The 25050-nt window shown below is 37.7% G+C and overlaps 1 protein-coding gene across 1 annotated transcript in view; it reads left to right on the top strand.

The window, feature by feature from the left end:
• The window catches only part of NSF (N-ethylmaleimide sensitive factor, vesicle fusing ATPase), a 141008-nt gene that overhangs the window by 31810 nt on the left and 84148 nt on the right, over positions 1–25050 (top strand). Inside the window, exons 5-8 of the mRNA XM_081804802.1 lie at positions 6086–6252; positions 9068–9175; positions 9650–9725; positions 12648–12803. Of these exons, the coding sequence (XP_081660928.1) occupies positions 6086–6252; positions 9068–9175; positions 9650–9725; positions 12648–12803 (507 nt within the window). The remainder of the gene's footprint in view (positions 1–6085; positions 6253–9067; positions 9176–9649; positions 9726–12647; positions 12804–25050) is intronic.

Genomic DNA, 25050 nt, shown 5'->3' on the forward strand with positions numbered 1-25050 from the left:
AATAAGAGAATCCCTATATTACTACTTTTACCCAGATTCACCAATTATATATTTAAAATTCATTCTCTCTCTACACACATTCCTGCATACACACATTTTTTTTCTGAACCACTTGAGATTAAGTTGCAGAAATCATTCCTCTTTACATCTAATACTTCATTATGTATTTCCTGAGAACAAAGATGCGCTCTTACAGTAATTGAATTCAGGAAATGAAACATTAATATAATTAAACACTGAAACTTTAATCTGTAGTCCATAATTCAGTTTTGATAATTGTCCCAGTTATTTCCTTTACAGCCTTTTCCCCCTTCAGTATAGGATCCAGTTCAGGACCGTGTATTGTACTTAGCTGTCATTTAATCTTCAGCTTTTTTGTTTTCCTTTCATGACGGTGATCTTTTGGAAGAAAACATTTATAAGATGGGGAGTTGTTTGGTCAAAGTGTCAGTTATAAGTTCTGGAGGTCAAATGTACAGCATGGTGACTATTGTTAACAATACTGTATTGTACACCTAAACTTTGAGAAGAGGGTAGATCTCAAGCATTTTCATCTCACATGTGCACACATGCACACACACACACACACACAGAAAGAATGTGCACTGAGAAGGAGGTATATTCTCTGTTATCAGGGTGTAGTGTTTGCTGTATATCCAGAAGCTCTGCTTTACTGATTATGCCGCTTAGAACTTCTATATTCTTACTTATTGTTGGCCCCTTGCCCTGTTTTGTACTGAGAGTGGTGTGTTAAAATCTTAGTGTTTTTCTGTCTATTTTTCCTTGCATTTCCTGTAGTTTCTATTTTACATAGTAGTTTCTCTGTTATCTGGTATGTAGATATTCATAACTGTTATATTTTTAATGTGAATTGTGGCTACTAGCATCATAAAGTGTCCTTCTTTATCTTGTTTAATGTGTTGTAAATTATACTTTGATGTCAGGATCACAAACCTTGCTTTCTTATTGTTTTTAATTTGCCCAGTATTTCTTTGCCCATCTCTTTACTTTTAGCCTTTCTTAATCTCTGTGTTTTAGATGTGTCTGTGGCATACAATATAGAGTTGGGGTTTGCTTTATGAGCCAATTTGAAATCTTCTAATAGGTTTATTGGGCCCATTCACGTTATTGATATGACTGATATATTTGATCTCAGTTCTGTTATTTTACATTTTAGTTGTGTTTCTCTTTTTGGCATGTTGTCTTCGCTATTTTTGAATTTTTATTTTGGTATTTGGAGTGTTTATATTTTTGTTTTAATGATTACTTTTGCATTTATATGTCTCATAGCCCCCTTAGCCCCCTCCTTTTTTTTTTCTTACTTGACCTTTTCATAAACTGTTCTGTCAGTTTTTTTTTTTTTTAAAGATTTTATTTATTTATTTGACACAGAGAGAGCGAGAGCAGGAACACAAGCAGGGGGAGGGGGAGAGGGAGAAGCAGGCTTCCTGCTGAGCAGGGAGCCCAATGTGGGGCTCGATCCCAGGACCCTGGGATCATGACCTGAGCCGAAGGCAGATGCTTAACGACTGAGCCACCCAGGTGCCCCAGTTCTGTCAGTTCTAAGTGATATCCTTTGACTTTCATCTGTTGCCTATATGACATTTCATGATCATTTTCTATTTCCCCTTCTTCTTCTACTTTTTTCTTTGTTCTTTTTTTTAAAGATTTTTTTAAAAAAAGATTTTATTTGTTTATTATAGAGAGATAGAGAGCATGAGCCGGGGGAGGGGCAGAGGGAGAGAGAATTTCAGGCAGACTCTGCACTGAGTGTGGAGCCCGACCCGGGTTCGATCTCACAACCCTGAGATCATGACCTGAGCCAAAATCAAGAGTCAGATGCTTAACCAACTGAGCCACCCAGGTGCCCCCTCTTTGTTCTTTAAAAAAATTTTTTTATCTTATTTTTGTTATCTGGTTGTTTTCCTCTTCTTTCACTGCCTCTTACTAAATATTAATTTGAATCTACTCTCCTATGGGCACTTTGTAATTTATTATTCACTCTGAAATAGTTTTATCTTTTTCTTCAGTTTCCTTCCTGAGTTTCATAAACTCTAATTGCATTCTTTTGTCTATTTGTGTTCTTACATTTTAATCTTCTGACTATAGATGTTTTGTTATATCTCTACATACTTGTTTGAGGATATTTAATTCAGTTTAAAGTGTTATATATATATTTTTCTAGTTCATGGTTGATTTTTTGGGGGGAAGACACTTTATCAGCTGAAATGCTGTGGTATTTTGATATACGTTTTGTTTTCTTTTTATAGGACATTTGTTGAGTTATTTTTTTCAATTTTTGTGGTTTTTTTTTTTTAGAAGGAACTTAAATATTGGGGTTATCTTTAGGTGGCTTTTTTTTTTCCTTTGTGGAAATAGGATGAGGGCTAAAATTTTCTGATTGGGGGTGAAAATAAAGGAAATTACTTTAGATATGGGTAGTTGGTGGAGAGAGTTGCATAATTAGTGCTTTCCACACTTGCCTGGGAGAAACACCTGGAGAGTTTGTTTAAAAAATAAAAAAAAAAAAAGATTCCCAGGCCCCTTCCTTGATAAGTCTGATTCATGAATCTGTGTTTTTAACACTCACTGTTAAGTGATTCCTCAGCCACATTTTGGGAAACACTGACATAAGTGATTCCCTTAACTCTAACCCCCTCACCTGAAGCCTGGTGAGAAGCTGAGACAAGGAAGGAGTTCAGCACCAGAGTGAAGTAGGTTAGTGCATGAAATCAGGGTTCCTTATTTACAGACATTGGCAGAAATAAAAATGTATGCTTATTAAATCTAGTGAGAAAATAGGTGTGTTTGTAGTGTAGGTTTCTTCTTCAAACTTATTTTTCTAAATATTAAGAGTGCCTAAATTTAACCTTTAATGTAGGTAAATTCTATTGTGAAAAGGTATGAAAATTCAAGATTATAAATCTTAATGAGTTGAGAAATGTGTTTTGTGACTTAAATTATGTTTAAAGCATTCTTCTGCTACCAGAAATGGTTGTCTTGATTGTAAAGTCAGTTCTTTAAAAGGTAAATCAAACAGGGGCACTTGCTGGCTCAGTTAGTAGAGCATGTGACTCTTGATCTTGGGCTTGTGGATTTGAGCCCCATGTTGGGTGTAGAGATTACTTTAAAAAAATAAAAAAAAATTTTTTTAAGTGAATCAAACAGACTTAATGAGCAAAATTATAAAACTAAGTGATTAGGTGGGACTAAGGTAGATTTAGCTTGTGGCAAGGAAGAGTTTGGGGGCCTGAGTGATGTGGATGATGTGGCCATAAAGGAAGAAAGCTGATTCAGTGTAAGTAGCAATGTGGGCACAGATAGGATAGGATGTGTGGTATGAAGGGGAGTGCTAATTCAAAGATTCTGAAACAGGAGTTCTGTCTGTAAGGTGAGAATTTTTTTAGTCAAGTCAGTGAGTGTGAAGGAATCTTCTAGAAGAATCATTTGCATATTTAAGTGTTACGGACTGATGTCCCATTAACACCTTTTGACCATTATAGTGTATGCCTTTTTTTTTTTTTTTAAGATTTTATTTATTCATCAGAGAGAGAGAGACAGAGAGAGCACAAGCAAGGAGAGAGGCAGAGGGAGAGGGAGAAGCAGACTCCCCGCCCAGCTGGGAGCCCGATGCGGGGCTCAATCCCAGGACCCTGGGATCATGACCTGAGCCGAAGGCAGACACTTAACCATCTGAGCCACCCAGGCGCCCCGTGTATGCCTTTCATTGTAATGTCTTTTTATTCAAAGCACTGCCTATACCATTATTTGCTTACAAAAATAATTTTTATTAGTCTTTGGCATTAAATTTCTATTAATCATAAAATAAGAAAACATTCTCAACCTTATAGCCCTTCTTTGCTCCTGTATGAAACCTTCAGGGCCTCTGTCCCTTTGGGACTGACAGTGGTGCTGACCATGGTCCTGCCTGTGGTACTGTCCATGGTACTGACTGCAGGATTTGTAATTGTAACAGCTTGGTCTTTTCTGTTAGGAAAACTGACCTTAAATTAAAGCACATTTGAATACTATAGTCAGTAATAATGACACTTTAATACATGTATTCAAGTTTCTTAATATATAGATGACACACACATGTATATACACACATAGGTGTATGTGTATATGTGAATACACACATGCATAAATACACATGACATTATAGAATTGGTTTTGAGTCTTTAATGCACAGAATGGTATCATACTATAAATCTTTCTGCAGCACAGTTTTTTACTCAATGTTATATTTTAATAGCCCATCCATCTTTTATACATTTAAATTATACACATTTTATACATCTAAATTACACATATACATACAATATAGTTTATAATTATACAATTAAATATACATCAGGTTTTTTTTTTAAGATTTTATTTATTTATTCGAGAGAGAGAGTGAGAGAGAGAAAGAGCACAAGAGGGGGGAGCGGGAGAGGGAGAAGCAGACTCCCTGCTGAGCAGGTAGCCCGATGCGGGACTCGATCCAGGGACTCCAGGATCATGACCTGAGCCGAAGGCAGTCTCTTAACCAACTGAGCCACCCAGGCACCCAATATACATCAAGTTTTAATTTTAATTGCTGTACAGTATTCCACATTCTGAATATGCCACATTTTACTCATCATTCCCCTACTGATCAGTGTTTTTTCAATGTTCGACTGTTAAAATTATGCTGCAAGGAACCTCTCTATAGATCTCTTGTTAGATAAATGTTTAGGAGTCTTTTTGGTACAAACACTTGGAAATGGAATTGCTGAACCAACTTACTCATTTTTATATTAATACTTCATTCTGTACTTATCTTCACTCATTTTTATATTAATACTTCATTCTGTACTTACCTTCACTATATGAGGAAACAATTAGGCTCTCTTGCTTATGAAAATTACTTAATGTGTAACCTGTACTTCCTGGAAAATGTTAAGAAAGAACAAAACACCCAGAAGTGGAGGCAGGAAAGTCTTTTGAAACTTTCAGCTGAGATTTGAAGTTATTCTTTGATCTTCAGTGAATTTTCTATCGAAAATGTTTATCTTTATGTGTGTCCCCCTTTACAATGGCAAACCAAAATATTAAAATATGATTACACAAGCAATTTCATTCAGAGAATTTATAGACAATCTTCATACATAACTCAACTGGCTAGACTATAAGAAATAAGTTTAGAACAGAATTTAGGGTATGGAAGAAACGTAAAGGTTTATGTAGTTCCATCCCAGAGTATGGAGCCCAATGTGGTGCTGGATCCCAGGACTCTGGGATCATGACCTGAGCCGAAGGCAGCTGCTTAACTGACTGAGCCACCCAGGTGCCCCCTAACAGAATCTTTTGAGACACAGACTCCAACTCCGAAGTTCCTTTGTCTTGCGTCCTTTGTTACTAGCATGGAGATTTGGTTTTTTGCTGTTACATGCTGTTCATATAAAGATGAGTTAAAAACATAGTCCTTGCCTTCTTTTACATGTTGTACATGGAGTACCCACTCTTGAGAGTACTTACTCCCTGGCTATAGTAGGTGCTCAGTAAATATTTTTGGAGTATTAAAAAAGAAATGTCAAACTCTAAGTTGCTCTGGAGCAAACCCGCCTAGTAAATTTTGTTTCTCAAGCTTTTTTTTTTTTTTGTCCTACACACACTACCTTGCAGGGCAGAAGAGTCCACATACTTCTCACGTTAGCTCTTGCTGGTGTCAAACGAAAATCTTGTTTGAAAGCAGCATGCTATGCCAACTCCACTGGCACTTCCTAGGCTGTCATTTTGTCCTCTGTTAAATGAGAAGGAGGAAGATGTAGAGACCGTGTGGGAAGGGTTGTGATTTCCCGTAAGAGTCAGGTGAGGGGTAAAGGTAGAGGGAGAGTGCTGTTCAGTATGTCCTAATTAATTCACAGGGGAGCAAAATCTCCAGTGGTTTTATTATTTTCTTTAATCTGTGCCTGTGTGTCCCTACAGTGGTGGCCATGGAAAGCCCCCTTTTGGTCAAGTTCCGTTAGGCTTCATTTATGTGAAACTTTTAGTTACTTGAAATGCAGCAAGTATTTGGTGTCCTTGAGATTTTAAAAATGCTTCTTCTTTTTTCCCCTAGTATCCTTATATACATTTGACAAGGCCAAACAGTGCATTGGCACAATGACCATCGAGATTGATTTCCTGCAGAAAAAGAGCATTGACTCCAACCCTTACGATACTGACAAGATGGCAGCAGAATTCATTCAGCAGTTCAACAACCAGGCATTCTCAGTGGGACAGCAGGTGGTTTTGAATTTTCTTTCATTCCTCCCACTTAATAGGCGTTCCAGTGTCTGTAGTTGTCCAAAATTAATTCTACTTTTTAGAAATTGCAAGGAGCTTCACATATGGACTGATATATCCAGTTGAATGATAAAAAGTGATGGGAGATGTGTTTACTGAACCTCTGAGTCCAGTCAGAAAAATTCTAAAGTAGCTTTTAGGTTACAATGTCATATTTAATTACAGCAGCTCTTTCCTCTGTAAATTTGGGAAGAGTGCAAACTTATATGTCTCAGACTTCTTACTTTTCTTGTTGTGGGACATTTGTTTTGTCTGTGGATGGCTTTCTCATTTACTGATATATTTCTGTAGAAAAGTAATTCTTAACTCTTTTGGTTATAAACTAACTTGAGAATCTTAAGACAAATATGTATATAAATTTGCAGGTTTTTCATGGAACATCTGAAGCCCGGATTTTCTATCCTTAAAAGTGATATTGCTGATCTTGCCTTTTTTTAGACTTCAGTTAATACATTGTTAACCTCCTACAAAGAAATTCTGTTCTTTTAAAATTTTACTTAAAAAGCTGTGTGAGTTCATAAGTTGCTGCTTGTTTGAACGCAGAAACAATCACTGCTCTTTTAACCTCACCATTATATTTGTCTCCCATTTTTGTGACTTTCCTTAATTATTCCTAATTCCTTCCTCCTGTCATTCATAGCTCCATAGCAGTAGTTCTCAAAGTGTGGTCCAGAGACTTCTGGGGGTCCCTGTGGCTCTTTCAGGGGGTTTGTGAAGTCAGACTTATTTTCATAGTGATACCAAGATGTTATGTCTCTTTTTTCTCTTATTCCCTCATGAATGTACAGTGGAGTTTTGCAGACTTTGTGATGTGTTGCTAGCTCATCAGCACACTGACTGTTAAAGCAGACGTGAGGGTCCAGCTTTCTTCCATTAAGCAAGACATTAAGGAGATTTGCAAAAATGTGACAGTGCCATAGTTCCCACTTACGTTTTTTATTTTGGGAATTGGCGGGGTTTTTTAATAAATTAAAAATATGTCATTTATGTTCACACATAGTGAATTTATTGTCATTTTTATATTAATAAATACATTTTTAAGTTTCTTGTTCTAATTTTTACTATAGTGAATACCAATGGATATAATCCATTTAAACAAAGGCTCTTCAGGGATTCTCAAAAATTTTTAGGCATATAAAGGGATCCTGAGACCAAAAAGTTTGTGAGTCGCTGCTTATGGCATTCTGATAGTGACTTACCTAGATTGTCCTTGCAGGCTCTCATCTGGGGCAGTGTGTGGAACAGTCAGGGAGAGAAGTGGTAGAAAGAACTAGCTCTTGGAATAAAGGAGTGTCACTTCTTTGAATTCTCTCATCTAAGTGAAATGGCATAAATCTGGAAGAACAAGACCAGGGATCTGGATAATCCATACATTATAATCAAGCTTTCATAAGTGAAACTGAATCACTGATAGACAGAAAAAGGTTATAGTGCATTTATTATTTATTTTTAAGAGTGTTAGAATTAGAGTGAACCTCAGAGGTTTTTTTTTCCCCCTCAGAGGTTATCTTGTCTAACTTCCTCATTTTGCAAATGAGTAATTTTTAAATTCAGAGAAGGTAAATGACGTGCCCATGGCTACACAGCCAGGGCCATAGCTGAGACAAGAACCCATTAGTTAATTGAACAGTTAATTAATTAAACAAATATTTACTGGATAACCTAGTATGTTTCAGCTACTATTTTAGTCCCAGCAGATCAGCAGTGAACAAAATACACACATTTCCTATTCTTACAGAGCTTACTCTCTAGTTGGGGAAGATAGAAACAAAGCAAGAACTGCCATGCACTGTTAAGTACTTTGATGTAAGTAAAATGAAATGGTGTACTAGAGACCCAGCATGGTAGTGCTTGAGATTAGAGGGTCCGGGGAGGCTCCCCAAGATGACAGTCCTCTGATCATTTGGTGACCCCCTGTCCATTGCTTTTTGAGCTGTGCTGTATTCCCTCTGGATCCCGACACTTTTTGATGAATAATTATGCTCAAATTGCTTACCTAAACGTCACTGTTTTTACCTTTTCCTTTAGCATTACTACTTTAATAGAAGATGCTTTGGTATTTGTAATCATTTAAAACCCAGTAGCATGCAGATGTCTATAAACCCATGAGAGAAAAATCCTCCATAATACAGAGAAGAAATAAATATCTTACCCCAAATCACTGTTCTTTGTATTGATTCCCATTTGTAGAGTTCAGTAGTGGCAGGACTGGCAGTCAGCTTCGCCTGCTGTAGTTACAGTTATACCCCAGCAGGCAGAAGAGGGCCTAGGCTGTAGTAGGCACTCAGTAAACACTTTGAATGAGTGAGCATTCAAAAGCTGTCTGTGCACTTGTATGGCAGGGATTTGTATTGGTGGTGGAAAGGCATGAATCTTCAAGTTGTGGACCCAGGACCCCAGCTCGAGTCCTCGCACTCTCGTTTACTATGACTCTGGCTTCCATTGCTTAGGCCCTCCCTCGGTCTCAGCTCCCTTACTAGTAAGACTGAGGAAGACTATCTGTTTCCGAGAGAGTTCATGAGCATTAAGTATAGGACCTCCTGTAGTGTTTGTTTGGCACATGAAGATGCTCAATAAATGTTAGTTCCCTTTTCCTCTCATTGCCTGTGTGAGTAGTTTGCCTGTGGAGCAGAGTTGAGAGGGATATACAGGAGAAAGCTGCCTTCCCTGCATTTGGAAAACACTGGTGATGATGTGAGAATCCAGCCATTATATCAGGAAGTGATTTTTCTCCTCTTATCTCTTTTCTACATAGCTTGTGTTTAGCTTCAACGAAAAGCTTTTTGGTTTGCTGGTAAAGGACATCGAAGCCATGGATCCTAGCATCCTGAAGGGAGAGCCCGCAACAGGTAAAAGACAGAAGGTATGTTTTATTTCTAATAGTCGCTGTGGTGTGAGTTGTGCAGATTAATATAACATTCCTAGCCATTCTCTTGCTCAGTGTTTTCTTTCATATTATGTACTCTTTCTTTTAAGGTTGTAGGGAGAAAACATTGCTTTTATAGCTAACGCTGTTATCAAATAGCATAAATTACACTTATTTGCAGACTTAATAGTAATTTGAAATTTGTATGTGTACTTGTAATCCTGAATTGAATGCAATGATATTTATTGCACACAAATAATAACAATAAGTCAGGCATTATCAAAAAATACATGCATTGAAATTAAATAGAAATAGTAGAAGGTAGGACAAAAATAAATGTAACTTAGATGATAGTTTGGAAGATTTGCTTTGCTTGAAGAGACCTTAATTCCCCCTTCATTTCTGGCCTTGCTTTGGGAAGTCCAGAAGTTCACTATTAGGCTAACTACTAATTATTGTCTTTCTATACAGATTGAAGTAGGACTGGTTGTTGGAAATAGTCAAGTTGCATTTGAAAAAGCAGAAAATTCATCACTTAATCTTATTGGTAAGATTTGCATTTTTAGAAAAGTCTGAATGAAGTGGGACTATCTCTGTTATCGTATGTGACTCAACTACCGTGATTTTCAAATCTGGCAGGAGAATAAGGGCACCTCTGTTGAGAAGGCTTTATCACATAATCACACAGTATTTCATCACCATCCGATGTGCTGATACAGAGAAAAAGTTTAGGGCACCTGGTGGCTCAGTCAGTTAATCGTTTGCCTTCAGCTCAGGTCATGATCCCTGGGCCCTGGGATTGAGCCCCACATCGGGCTCCCTGCTCAGCAGGGTGCCTGCTTCTCCCTCTCCCGCTGCCTGCTGCTCCCCCTGCTTGTGCTCTCTCTCTCTGTCAAATAAATAAATAAATAAAAATGTTTAAAGAAAAAAGAAAAATTTAACAGGGTGCCTCGTAGGTGGCTCAGTCGTTAAGCGTCTGCCTTCGGCTCAGGTCATGATCCCAGGGTCCTTGGATCGGGCCCCGCATCGGGCTCTCTGCTCAGCGGGAAGCCTGCTTCTCCCTCTCTCACTCTGCCTGATTGTGTTCCCTCTCTCGCTATCTTTCTCTCTGTCAAATAAATAAAATCTTAAAAAAAAAGTCTAAAACCTTCACTAGATCATCATTGTCCGATAGAATGTGGGCCATTGTAATTTTTAATTTCATAATGGTGACACTGATCAGGAAAAAATACAGAATAAAATTGATGTTTAAACTTTTTTTATAAGGATTTTATTTATTTGAGAGAGGAAGTGAGCGAGCGAGTGAGAGACACATGAACAGGGACAGAGGGAGAGGGAGAAGCAGACTCGCCTGCTGAGCAGGGAGCCCGATGCGGAACTCGATCCCAGGACCCTCGGATTATGACCTGAGCTAAAGGCAGATGCTTAGCTGAAGGCAGACCCTTAGCCGACTGAGCCACCCAGTCGCCCCTAATTTTTAAACTTTTAATTTTGAGATAAGTTCAGGCTTATGGAAGATTTGCAAAAATAGTTCAGAGAGGTCCTGTATGTTTCACCAACTTCCTTGGTGTTATATCCCAAATAATCATAGTACAGTTACCCAAACTAAGTTAACATGGTTACATTGCTACTAACTAAACTACAGATTTTATTTGTGTTTCACTAATTTTTTCATTATGTCCTTTCTGTTCTAGGGTGTGATTCACAATCTCACACTGCATTTAGTTGTTTAGTTTCCATAGTCTTCTCTGGTCTCTGGCAGTTCCTCAGGCTTCCACTATCTTTATACGCCTTGGTGCATAACGTGTCTGTATGCACGTTGGGAACTGGTCAGTTATTTGTAGACTGCCCCTCACTTGGTGGTGTTTTAAGTGTGATATTAACATCACTTCTATTAGTGATTGAGTTAAATGGTGAATGTGTAGGTAAAGAAAGTTCCCAACAGATTCATAGCTCAGTCCTACTCTTTTATGTTAGATAATGCAGATTGGACTCTAAGAAAAGTAACTCACCAGAATGATGATGCCATTAAATGTATAGTAATTCTGATTTGGGGTGATTTTCACTCTGCAGATGTCTTCCCCAGTAGAACGTAGAGGATTTTCATTGGTTGCATACCATTATTTCCAAGGTTATTTACCTTCAAATATGTGACCTTTTTTCTTGATCCATAAATTATCATTTCCTCCTTACTGTTTTTTCTTAATTTTACAATAAAATATTTGTTTCATAAAATATAGAAACATTCACTCAAAAACAACTCACACACACTAAAATTTTAAAATTTGATTCTATTTTCATAATGTTTTATAATTTGTTTGTTGCCTAACATATTTCAAACCTCTTAATACACCTCATCAATGTTAGTTTTAATGACTATATATGTTGTTATGGATGTAGGTTTTATCAGAATCTCCTGTTACTGATTCAATACATTTCTGAAGTGATTTCTTTGTATTTTATACACCTTTCATACACCTTTTGTTAAGGTATCTTATCTTAAGGGAGTTGCATGACTTTCATACAATGTGGATATTTCTAAGTAATTCATGCAAAGGTGTGATTGATGGGCTTTTTTCCACTGATCAATAAAATCGTGTATTGATTTAGCATGCGGTAAATATGGCCACAAGAGGGCAGTAGAGTGTAAGAAATATATTTTTGATCCCTTTGTAAAGGAAATGAGTCCACAAAACCCTAACCCATAAAATCACCATCTAGGATAAACTTTTTCTAATGTGACCTTTTCGTCTCTAATTTAAAAAAAACTATATCATTTTCTTTTTTGTTTATGGTGGAGTGAACTAGGTACTTTTACTGTTTTTGAAATGGCTAATGTGGTTCTCTTGAGTTACTTTAGGTGGCACTATGACATTTAAGTTAGATAATTTTTATTTGTGAAAAGTAGAAAACATGAATTTTGAAATCATTAAGCCTTTAGGATGATTTTAGACTTTTGCGTGCAAGTGGGGAAAAAAACAAGACATCAGACTTAGTGCATCCTCTCAGGCTAAGGGGTTACATACAGTTTATAAACTTAATCTAGATAAATATACGTATTTTTAAATACACTTGCTTCAGGAGCCTTGAGGGATTGCTAGATTTCAGTTGCATTTCTAGCAACTAGTGTTGTCTTCATCAGATATACACATGGTGTTTCCTCTCATCAGCCAAGTTAGTTAACTTTGTTAGGATAAGAGGTTAATAAGACCGAGCTCCATGGATTGATCACAAATGGATTACCGCATGAGTTTAGACATTTCTGAAATGTTTTACTGGCCCTACGTGGGTCCAGACAAAGTAGTTAACATAGCAAAACTCATTCTTCTTATTAGAAAATCAGCTAAGAGCATGTTCATCTCTGCATATGGTAGCTTCTCTATTCATTAAAAATGCCCAGTGATTTCTGTCTTTTTTCACCCAGTAATGAAGTTCTTGTTTCACATTTGATTACCTTTGTTTGACATAGGCAAAGCTAAAACCAAGGAAAATCGCCAATCTATCATCAATCCTGACTGGAACTTTGAAAAAATGGGAATAGGAGGTCTGGACAAGGAATTTTCAGATATTTTCCGACGAGCATTTGCGTCCCGAGTATTTCCTCCAGAGATTGTGGAGCAGATGGGTGAGTTTAAAAAGGAAAATTTGATAAAAATCTTGTATTGTTAAAAAAAAAAAAAATGCAATGAAATCTTTTTTAAAATAATGTTCTGAAATTATTTTTCAGACCTGCCAGTATATTTTTGTTTTAACTTTTTCTTTTAAAAAAATGTTCTAAAAAAATTTTTTTTAAGTATTAGAATTTTTAAAATTACATTTTAGTTTTATAGGGAAAATAGAAATATTTGGGGTTACTTTATCTTATTGATTTATTAATTTAAGTATGTGTATGGACATTTTTAGAAATTTCATTTTATTTATTTATTTATGAATGTTTTTCTCTAGGGCATATTTAGGAATTTCACCTGACTCTAAAGATCCACTGTAGGTCTGAGATTTACCCTGCTGAATCATCATTACCTACTAGACTGTGGGCATTGTTCTTACGTTAGCTATTGCTTCTTTTTATTGTGCTGTTGCATTACCCAATTAGTACATCTTCATACCTAGTAAATGGATTCTTGGCATGTTTTTCAATTAGATAAGTTTGATCCAAAAAGACAAATGCAGGATATACATGGGAGTTTCCATATTGCATATAAAGAAATGTGCTATTCATTTATCATTTCCTTCTTGAAGGTTTATTTAATTTATCTGTGTGTGAAGTGGCTTTATTTGCCCTAGTGGAAATGCTGTCATGACTGTTTTCATATCCATATCATAGGTTGAATTGGAATGTGAGCAATAGAATATCTGAGAAAGGAATTTATAACATAACAGCTTCTGGCAGACTATTAGTATAAAAACAGTATCTAAAAAAAACCTGAAGGAATATGAATATATTACTCCCTTCACCTCCATCATTCTTTATCTTTACATTGCTACTGGCAGATAAAAGTATGGTGGGGAAAAGAACTGCTTTCTAGGCACCAAGTGCTTGGTTCTATTAGCCTCCTATTGTTGGTAGCCTTTCTGCCTGGCCGTTCACTCTGATAAATTACAGGCATAGCACACACCTGTTCTCTGGGTAAAGGTCGAGTTTGGAGTTGGATTAAGAGAAAATGACAGAGACCCTCATCACCTGAGTTTTATACACCTTGAGATGGCAATAACATACTTTTTTTATCTGAAAGATAACAAAGGCCAAGTCCATAAAAAACAGAATTTTAATTTGGAACATAGTAAAAAATGTGGTAATTCACTATCTTGGTAATGTGTATTTTGAAGCACAGTAAGTCCATAAAGCTTTTTGATCAAGACATGGAAATGTTGTTTGCATATATTTTGGGTATCAGGAGAGATAAAAGGATGATTTTAAATGTTCTGTTATTCTTACGGCATATTTTTTACTGGTTTTCAAGGCTGAGCTCAGTGCAGAAAGAGTCTAATGATTCTGTTTCTTTGAACATTTATATTATCCGGCCAACAAGTAGAAAAATAACGGCTTCTGTAATAAGCTATATTTTTAATTATATTATAAATATTTTCTCACAGTTTTTGGAAGCTATCAAGGATTCAGTTATTTAGATATGTGTTTCCTGTTTGTGCATTATCCAAACCCTACTCATGAGGGCCTCCGTCTGCAGTTGGGCAGATAATACGAAAGGAGCAAAACTCATATTGGTTGATTTGTGACTTTGCCAGCTGTTGGAGAGTTTGGAATTAAATCAAAACAGATTTGGAATTTTTGAGTGAATTTAATCTGTGTTTCTGCAATCCATAATATTGAAATCAGTTAAATTATAATAATTTTCTTTTTGTTATCATCAACATGTTTTTTGACTAAGAATCATGGATTTCAATTTTGTTTGTGAGGGCTACTATCCAGAACCTTTTTTGTGGATTTATTTTTCTAATATTTTTACATTAATTGGATAAAAAATGAGTTCTGTTCTTTAAAAAAAATTTTTTTTCTCTTTATGGCTTTTTGCCATCAAGATGCATGTTATCAATTTGATTTAAAAAATATAAAACTACCTTTGCTTTTGAGCTAAATTGAAAGACATTATTTTCTTTATTCTGAATGAAGATTGTCAGTGTCCTAAAGCTCATTTTTATGGTAAAATGGCTGAGAAATAATTCTCTTGCTATGCATATGTCATTCCGCGTTTTCCATTAGAGTCTTCTTTCTTCCTTTGAGTTTTGGGGGAATTACATAGTGGAATACCTCATTGTAGTCCAAGAACAGTGTGGTTATAAAATTCTCATTAGGCTTTGGTAAAGGTATATAAAAGTACACATTGCTACATTTGGATAGAATATAAAAACAACCCTGCACAAGTTCTTTTTATATATATGCTGTGTTCTTTTACCCTGTCAGGTGGGAACAAAACTGTCTGATTTTTTCCCTCTCTCTTTATTAACTAAATAGCTAAACTTCTATGGTTTGGGGATCTGATTGGACACTGGGCGTGATTGTTTAAATCAATTAAAATGGAAAAAAATAGTGATTAGAAAAGAATAATTTATGTAGGTTATGGGGCTGTTTTGTTTTGTTCTAAGCAGAGAACTTTTTTTACTTTTGGCTTGAGACCAAATCATTGTGTTTACCATGGAGTCTAGAGTTATGTCTACTTTGTAAGTAGGAATCCTAACTAAATGGATCTTTTTGCCTATATATCAAAGTTGCAAGTTCACAGAGTGATAGATTTAGAATTCTCTTCTCTCATTGTGTTTATGAGTGATAATTTTGCTTCTAGATAATACAGTTCTTTCCTTTTGCTTGTAAAACTTCATGTTCCTTTCCACGATTGTGGATGTAGTTTGGAAATGTGCAGAATGTTGTGGTGAGGTATATGAAGACCAAAGGGCTAACCAGAGGCACACAGTGATGCAGGAACATTCGAGGTCAGGTGAGGTCATGCACATGCAGTAAATGTCCTAGGAGCACGTTCTGAGTCCCAGGGTAGAGGTGTGGGCATCACAAAGTGGAGTCTGAAAGTCTTGGTGAATAAACTCAGAAGCTGATTGCTGTCCTTGAGCACAGTCAGGTGTCAGCTGAATATATACTTGTGTTCAGACATTTACACACTTATTCCCTTGCACTCGGTTTTGTGGAGAGTGTTGCGGATAATTGATTGAGTCCCTCAGTTCTTGTTGTGGCTCTTTTGTTGGCAAAGATAGAGATTCTGTAAAGAAACTTCATTTTTCAGCATCCCTGGCAATTACCCCTAAGTTGTAAATGCCAGGGCAAAAAAACCCACCAAAAATCCTCTTCAAAGGACAGTGGAATGATTGTTAAAGAATTAGCATCTCTTAAAGTAGTTTTAGGACTAGGTTTACATGTAGCCAAGGAAAGGGGCTTTGGCAGAAGTTACCCGTTTTAGAGCTGGAAGGAAAAGGGTGTGCAGACTGAGAGGGTCTCCAGCCTCACGCTGCCTTTTGGTGGCTCTATACCTCGCAGAGATCCAGGCCACCTAGCGGGGAGGAGAGCCTCTGTGATATCTTGTGCCCCCCTTCTTTGAAACGACTATGTTCTTTTTGGTTCCCTCTCTCCATGCCTACCTCTCTAAGCCCATTTTCAATCTGTATTTTTAAGATTTCTTTTGAAATTCTAGAGGAAAGCAACTCTTCTGATACCGTAAGTGAAACTGCAGTTACTCTATGGAGTAGAGCACCGAGAAGATAAGGAGCCTCTCAATCACATGCAGACATCTTTCATAAGCTAAAAACAGTGCAAATAAAATATGGTGGAAGAAAGGGCACTGAGGTTTTGTACGCGCCATATTTGGGAGAGAGGGAGTTCTTGCTCAGATTAACATAAACACTGACACTCTTAAGATGCATTTTCACACCCCCACTCATGAGGAGAGATTGCAATTTAAATGGGGGTTAAGACATCTAGCCGAACTCCAGGGCTCTGTAAAAGGAACCCTAAGGCTAAAGAGCTTATCTGAAATTTGAAAAAAAGAAAAAAAAAATGAAGCTTTCTGACATTCATCTTTTTTCCTTGTATTAGTCATAACTTGCTTTTCAGCTATATTTTAGGTTTTGAATGCCAACCTGACATCTGTTCAAGTCTGCCTGTAATTTATTAGGAAAGGAAAAGAAAGCAGTTGCTCACTAGTTAGAGATGCAAAACTTCCCCCTTCTGCTTTCCACCAAATACTTATAGATGATACTTGAATATGAAGAAGTAATAATTCACTAATTTACTAATTCCGACTTCATATTGGGAAATTTGTAGTTTTTTTTTTTAATTGAAGAAATGGCTTATGACCATGTGATTTCCAAAAATCTCTAGAACAAGATTTAGAGCTAAAGCTCACACCCTAAAAAAATACTATAGGTGCTTTTTTTTATAAGTTGAAAATTTTAACCTTGAATTAATTCTTGCATTGGTTTTAATTTTTTTTAAGGATTTTATTCATTTATTTGACAGACCCAGTGAGAGAAGGAACACAAGGGGAGTGAGAGAGGGAGAAGCAGGCTTCCCGCTGAGCAGGGAGCCCGATCTGGGCTGGATCCCAGGACCCTGGGATCATGACCTGAGCCGAAGGCAGATGCTTAATGACTGAGCCACCCAGGAGCCCCTGGTTTTAATTTTTTAAATAAAATTTACTTATATTTGAATAGAAATAATGTAGCTATTCTCATATCTCAGAGTCAAACCATTCGTAAATTCAGCATTTTTTATTAATAGATAAACTTTTGAAAATAAATCTTTGAGGAGGCAGAACTGCCTATAGAGTCTAAGCTAATGGGTTAGATTTACTGGCAACTACAGGTGAGTTACAGATCAGTAATTGGGTCACTAGTCTAAATTTGAAACTATACGTCCAGCAGTAAGGAAATAATTAAATAAACTATGCTACATGCTCTTACCCTTGCTATGGAATACGGTGAAGCGGGTCTTAAAATGATACAGCTCCCAATTATAGAGATGTTTTAATAAGAAACATATATAAAACTGAAAGTTAAATGCATTACAAAAGTCTCTGTGAACACACATTAAGTTGAAAAAACATTATTTATGTGAAAGGGAAGTTAGGATGGGAAATACAGGGAGATTTTTGTTCTTTTACTCTCTGTACTTCTGCATCTGAATGTTTTACTGTGATCTTATATTTCGACTTGTATAGTTAAGAAAACAACCAAAAGGTAATATCATAGGCTCTTTATCTTTTGTGGTGGCTTCACTGTCAGCACAACAAGGGAACGCAGGAACAGATGTGTCCCACGTCCTTCCTGGGGTTTCTGTGGAGGAGAAGAGCACAGGGGTAATGGGACCCCCCAGGGCTTTGATGGCAGCCCCTGACAGAGGGGAGTCAGAGGCACCTGTCCTTTTCCACTGAAAAGGTAAAACCAGTTTCCTGATATGTAACACACTACTTCCTCCTGTTACTTTTTTGCATTACGCTAATGGGTATAACCATGAGAACATTTGCATCCAGGCCTTTACTCAGCTGTGGAAGCCCGAGAGGGTGGAGAGTGGGACACAGAGACTGGAGGGAGAGCAGAGTTTCTGATGTGTGAGGAACTGTGCTTGAATTTGCTCGGTCCTCCTCACACCTTTCCACCGAGGAATCCATCTCCCGTGACTCCTGACTTAAAGTTGTGGGTGTTTCTTCCCCTTTTACTCCCATATTTAGATTGGTGATGATGATGTTGATGACAACAGTAGCTAATACTCCTGTAGTGCCAGGTGCTGTTCTAAGTGCTTGACATATATTAACTTATTTAATTCTCACAACAACCTTGTCAGGTAGATACTATATCATCCCCATATTATGGAGATGGAAACAGTCTCGAAAGGTTAAGTAACTAACTAGTCCAAGACTTAGAGCTAGTAAGTGGTGGAGTCAGATTTGAGCCTGGGAGACCAGTAGATTCTCCCATTTGTGTGGTCCTTAGAACCTGGATTGGGATGGTGGCAGTGGGGATGGAAAGGGAAGAAAAGACACAAAAAAGGTTACAGAGATGAAATTGGCAGAATTTGGCGATTACTTATTGTGGGTGACAGAGTTGGCGGTGAGAAGTCAGGTCTCACTGAGAAAATGTTAGAAATGAGAAGACCAGGAGGACCTACTTTGGGGGGAGTGGAGATGTCATTGCACATATTTTTGTTACCACAAAGAGAAACTAGAACCTGAATTGAAGATAGGAAGAATTACTGATACTTATATTTAGTGAAGCCTAGCCTCAATCTCTGCATGTTTGAGAAGCACTCTGTTGACCACTTTTTCTTGAAATATCCTTTTTACTTGGTTTCTCTCACTCCAAGGGTTTCTGATTTTCCTTCTACCTCTGGCTGTCCGTTTTGGGGGTGTGTATGTGTGTGTGTGTGTCCTTTAAAATGCTGGAGTTCTTCAGGAGTCTGTCTTAGATCTCCTCTTTTCCTCACTCTGAGGCTGTTCTCCGTAAAACTGATCACACTGATTCCCATAGCTGCAGTTAGTATCTTGATGCCATCAACTATCAAATATGCATATTTTGTCTCCGTCTCAGTGTAAAGTTCTGGATTTTTATCGGCCTAACCTGTTGTCTATCTCATGATCACACAGATAAGTTCAAAATTAAATTCATTCACCTGCCCCTCCATCCTCCCTAAACATGCTCCAACTCCTGTTTTCTGTCTTAGGTAGTGCTCTAGCCGAAAATTTGGGCACCTTCTTTAACTCTCCTCTCTCCCTCCCCTCCACTTCCCAGATAGTCACAGAACAGACCATCAGTGCTACAGTCTCCTCACTCTTTCAGATCTGTCCAGTCTCTCCGTCTCCCCCTCCCTCCGGTCCCTGCCACTGCCTTGTCAGGATCCCTTGCCTGCATTGCTCCCTGGGCCTTTAGCCTTGCCCTTCTCCAGTCCATTCTTTACACTATAACTGGAGTGATTTTTTTTAAAAAGGCAAGTCTGATCCTGTCACTCCACTGGTTAAAACTCTCCAGTAGCTCTCAGCTTCCTCCATGGTTTATAAGCCCTGTGTGTTCTGGCCCCTGACAAACTTCCCCTCTTCCCGAAGCCTGTGCCCCTCCCCCATGCTCTGGGTTCCAGCCAACCTGTCCTATTTCAGTTCCTCTAATGGCTCATGCTACTGTCTCTTACCTCTGTACCCCTGGGTACATTTCACCATCTTTTTATCCCACTGCTGTTCATCCTCACTATCAAACACTCCATAGAGGTAGTTGGTTGGTATGATTCTGTTGCCTAAGATACTCTTACAGCTCTGTAGGAGGCAAAAATCTTTAATCCATTGCCTTTAGTCAAATGTTTATAGATCTATTTCCTTATCTTAAACTTTTGTTGCTGTTGAAGATAGTTAACGCCTTAGATTATCCTCTTACAATGTTCGGTAATTGCCCATTTTGAGCAGTGTTTGTTGATAAGGTAGTCAAGGGGACACTTAGAAATATTTTTTATTTGTGAACTCATACTTTGGCTGATTTATGTTTACTTTTTATCACATTCCATCAGAGAGGAGGTGATAAATGCTCTACCACTTCTATAAATCTTGTCAGTTTCTTATATGTGAATACTGATTTAGAAAAATGACTATCTGGATAGGATATTGGAGGAAGGGAGGTGGAAGAAAGAATTAGTGATAATGTTAGCAAAAAGCTGCATGGAACTTAATACAGAACTATTTAGGAGAGTACTTCTACCGGGACGCTAAAAAGAGACTTTTCATAGAATTTCATATGACTCGTTACTTGGAGCAATATACCTTTGATAGTATGTTTATAATTTAAAAAAACCTGCAAGAAACGTGGGTTTCTTTTTGTTTTTGCTTTTTGTTTTTTAAATAACACGATGTTCTTTCAGGTTTTTCAAAGAAGTTAGAGTAGACCGCAGTAAATCCCTTCCATATACCATTTTCCTAATTGTGTAAAATTTGACATTGGAAGTTACTGTAGATAATGTATTCAGTACTCAAAGATTTCCTGTACTTGTGGCTTTGAGTTCTTCATTAACACCTCAGGCTCTTAACACGGTATCTTTTCTCTGGGCAAGTGATAGTTTGAGTTCCGTTCCTATTCCAGAGTGACTGAAAACTGATGTATAAAGATACATACATCTGTAGCTTGAACTTCTCTGCCGTTTATACATGTATTTACTCGAACTTATCCACAATGACATAATTTTTGTGGAAGTGCTTTGGTTTTTAAAAAATCTACCTAGAATCCTGTCATGAGGGAGAAAACTTAGCAAGACTTAAGAGCCTTTTGCTAATGAATGGTTACTCCAGGATAAACCTATAATTAGGATGCTGCCAAGCCACACATTCGATACATCCAGTCAAATCTCAGATCTACGTAGGCGAATTATCCAGACTGCTGACTATTAGTGCATTCCAGGGACATTTCTCTGCTGATCCACAACTACCTTTTTGCCTGACGCTTTTCCTGTGTTACTGAACTTTTTCTACAAAACTTCTCTTGATTCTTCTTGCTTTTCTGTCTGCCACCTGATTACTTGGCTTCTTCCGTAGCTCATTTAGACAACCAGTTGTGGCTGTGATGAGCTTAGACCAAGGGAGATAGGGAAGACGTGCTTCACTTGAGTTACAGATTCTCTGTAATCTCTTCTTTCTCTGGGTGGAGAAGTCTGCCCATATGTGATAATAAATGACAGAACTCAGCTGTTCAAAATTCAGATTTGTCTTATAAGTAGTAATGGCTCCAGGTGGGACACTATATCCACACGAGGAGAGAAAGATGATAGTTTTTTACCATAGACAAAAGATTGAATCCTTTTCTTCATTTTATGTAAAAATGAGTTTTTAAAAAGTTGAATTGGTTGAACTTGTAGTTGAATAATTCTGTTTTTGACAACTCCTATAAGAATTCGAAGGAAAAGATCATTTAGAAGGATAGCTAGAAACAGAATAAAAGTCATTGTTTATGTTTATTACCTTAATTATCCAATCCATTCTCAGACACTATTTTGCCCCTTTTGCTTGTAGCCCCTTTGCTTTCTGCACTCAGTTGCTGCTGTCAAGGTATGACAGTTGCTCAAAAGGATTGTCACCCATTTTGCATTATCTAATACTCCTCTCTATGAGAGAACCACAAGTAGACAGTATATCCGTAAATATAGTAGATTTAAGTACATTAAGGTAGCTATATATTTGAATCAGAATTAGACCAGGTTAGAGTAGGAGACCTTAGAAATTAACTAGTCTAAAATTTTCCAAATTTACTTAAACTTACTTAAGCATACGTACATAAAGATAATGTTCCAAGGAAACACCAGTTTTGAGAAACACTGATTTTTATTCATGTCATTCTTATTTTGTAGATGAGGACATTGGGGCCCCAGAAGAGTAAGCAGCATATTTAAGCTAAAGGAAGAGGGGGCTAGAATCCAAGTTGCCTTACTCCCAGCCTGGTACCCTTTCGGTTTCTTGATTCAGCCACTGAAAATGTTTGATTTATTACTGGGTTTTTTATTCCTGATTTCACAACTTGGATGTGAAGCCATATTTCCAGTTCTCTAGGATAAGCTTCATTATTTTTTGGAGTCTGAATTTGATTCAGAAAGCCCCATCCTGCCTTTAGACCACTTCAGGTTTTCTGGTGGGCCTGAAGGTTCCAGAGATAGTACTTTTCTTTTTTTTTAAATCTACTCATCACCTTTCCAGCTTTGATAGGGTCTTTTTTTTTTTTTTTCTTTAAATGTTTTATTTATTTATTCATGAGAGTCAGAGAGAGAGAGGCAGAGGCAGAGGGAGAAGCAGGCTCCCCGCCTAGCAGGGAGCCCAATGCGGGACTCGATCCCAGGACCCTGGGATCATGACCCGAGCCGAAGGCAGACGCTTAACCGTCTGAGCCACCCAGGCGCCCATGATAGGATCTTTTATTAGATCTCTCAGATCTAAGATTTCTGTTTATAAAAATACTTTTATTAATTTTTTTAATTATAGAAATACATGTTTATTATTTTAAAAATACACAAGTAAAAAGATAATCACTCAGTATAAAAGAAAAACACCTGAAAACTTATTAATATCTGGAGTATATCATTTTACTAGTTTTTGCTTTGCATATATACACACACACATACATATATATGTATGTATGGAGGGGGACAAAAATGTGTTTTCCTGTTTGTAATCTCTTCTCCTCCACTCAGTAATGTAAAGTTTTTCTTAAATATTCTATAATTTATTTTATAGAATGAAACTGCCGTAGCTTATTTAATCAGTCCACTACAGTTAGACATATAAATTGTATTTACTTTTTCACTATTATACACTATGTTGTGACAGTGACCCTTGAAGCTAAATGTTTTTTGCATGTCCATATTTATTTAGGATAAATTCCTGGAAGTGGAATTTGGGAATCAAAGAGCATTCCCAAGTGTAAACCCTTTTTTCATGCACTGCCAAATTTAGACTTCCTTCTTTTTTTTTAAGATTTTATTTATTTGCCAGAGAGAGAATGAGAGACAGAGAGCATGAGAGGGAGGAGGGTCAGAGGGAGAAGCAGACTCCCTGCTGAGTAGGGAGCCTGATGTGGGACTCGATCCCGGGACTCCAGGATCATGACCTGAGCCGAAGGCAGTCGCTTAACCAACTGAGCCACCCAGGCGCCCCTAGACTTCCTTCTTAAAAAATCAAAATGTTATAGATGAAGTCAATCACTAAATAGGTTCTCTGGAAGAGAGAGAAATGTAGGAACTCTAACGGTTTACTGGGAAAATGATGGACAAGGTGTCAAGAGTGTTGGAGCCTAGTCTTAGATTTGTCATTGACTGTGTGACTCGTTAGTGTAGTTTCCCCATTAGTAAAAAGGGGAGGATAGACTAGATATAGAAATGTTTCTGGAACTACTACCATGGGAACACCTCATTTTAGTGAGATATGAAGTCTGTACATAGACTCTGGCAGGGAAACTCATCCTTCAAGTTGCAGCTTGATTACCTTCTCTGGAAGATCCCTCACACATGTATCTTGCCAGGAGAAGGAATTTTTTCTCTTTGGTTTCTCATAGCCCTTTATCTCTTTTGTTTCTGTACAGTTGTGTCTTTGATTTTTAATATTGAGCTCCTTATGACAAAGGCCATCTTACTCATCTCCTTAAAGAACTCGGCTTAGCATATTTTGGGGTATCTAATGGATACTCAGTAAATATCTGTGGGAGTTGAGAGTGATACGTAGGTCTCCATGTCCCCAGCCTATGAAATCAAAGAGCCTAGCCTCCTACTGAGCCTTGTCTTTTCCCACTCTGAAGAGCTTCACCATGTTTCTTCAGTTTTGGGGTGGTTATTCCAAAATGTCTCTCCTTCTGATGCCACTTCTATTTAGTAACACAACTATTCTCCATCTTTGGGGTCTATCAGAATTTGGGGGAGCTTTAAAAAAAAAACCCAGAAGCGGATTCCCAGGTTCTCCCTCAGGTCCACTGGTCTGAGCCTCAGGCACAGCCGACTACGCAGTGCTTCTAGCGGCTGAGCTGTCCCTGTAGTGCTCACTTGGCGTTGGGCAGATTGGTGTTCAAGTTCCGGCGCTCTTGTTCTGCTGTGTCTCCAGCGGAGAGTCTTTTTACTGCTGCAATCCTCAGTGCCTCATCTGCCATAAGAAGAGTAAAAATAATACGTAGCTCACAGGGCTTTTTAAATGGTTACAGAAGAGAACATAGAGAAAGCGCTTAGGACAGTGCTTTCAGTAGCTGCACTTCTAGCCTCCATCTGTCCCTTCTTGGGTTCTGTATGCATTAATTATTTATTCATTTCTTTTGCTAAAACATTTATGTTTTTCCAACTCTTAGAAGTTAATATGCTCAGAGTGGAGGTTTAATAATTCCATTTCCGAGAGGTAATATTTCATGTGAACTTATTCGTGCCTTTTGTCCAAGCATTTAGTGGTGATTCTTAGATTACCTTTACTGTGTGTAACATATGGCTCTATCTCCAGAAGCTTTCACCATCTCTCATTAGAATTCTTACTGAGGGGCCCCTGGGTGGCTCAGTCAGTAAAGTGTCCAACTCTTGATCTCAGCTCAGGTCTTGATCTCAGAGTTGTGAGTTCAAGTCCCACATGGAGCTCCAAGCTGGGTGTGGAGTCTATTTAAAAAAAAAAAAAAAAAGAATTCTTACTGAAATGAATTCTTGAAATGTTCAAAACTTTGTTACATATTTTTTTTTTTTAAAGATTTTATTTATTTATCTGACAGATAGAGAGACAGCGAGAGAGGAAACACAAGCAGGAGGAGTGGGAGAGGGAGAAGCAGGCTTCCCGCTGAGCAGGGAGCCCGATGCGGGGCTCGATCCCATGACCCTGGGATCATGACCTGAGCCGAAGGCAGACGCTTAACGACTGAGCCACCCAGGCGCC

This window comes from Leptonychotes weddellii, chromosome 15, assembly GCF_054177405.1.
Source record: "Leptonychotes weddellii isolate Sample4059 chromosome 15, ASM5417740v2, whole genome shotgun sequence".
NCBI lineage: Eukaryota > Metazoa > Chordata > Mammalia > Carnivora > Phocidae > Leptonychotes > Leptonychotes weddellii.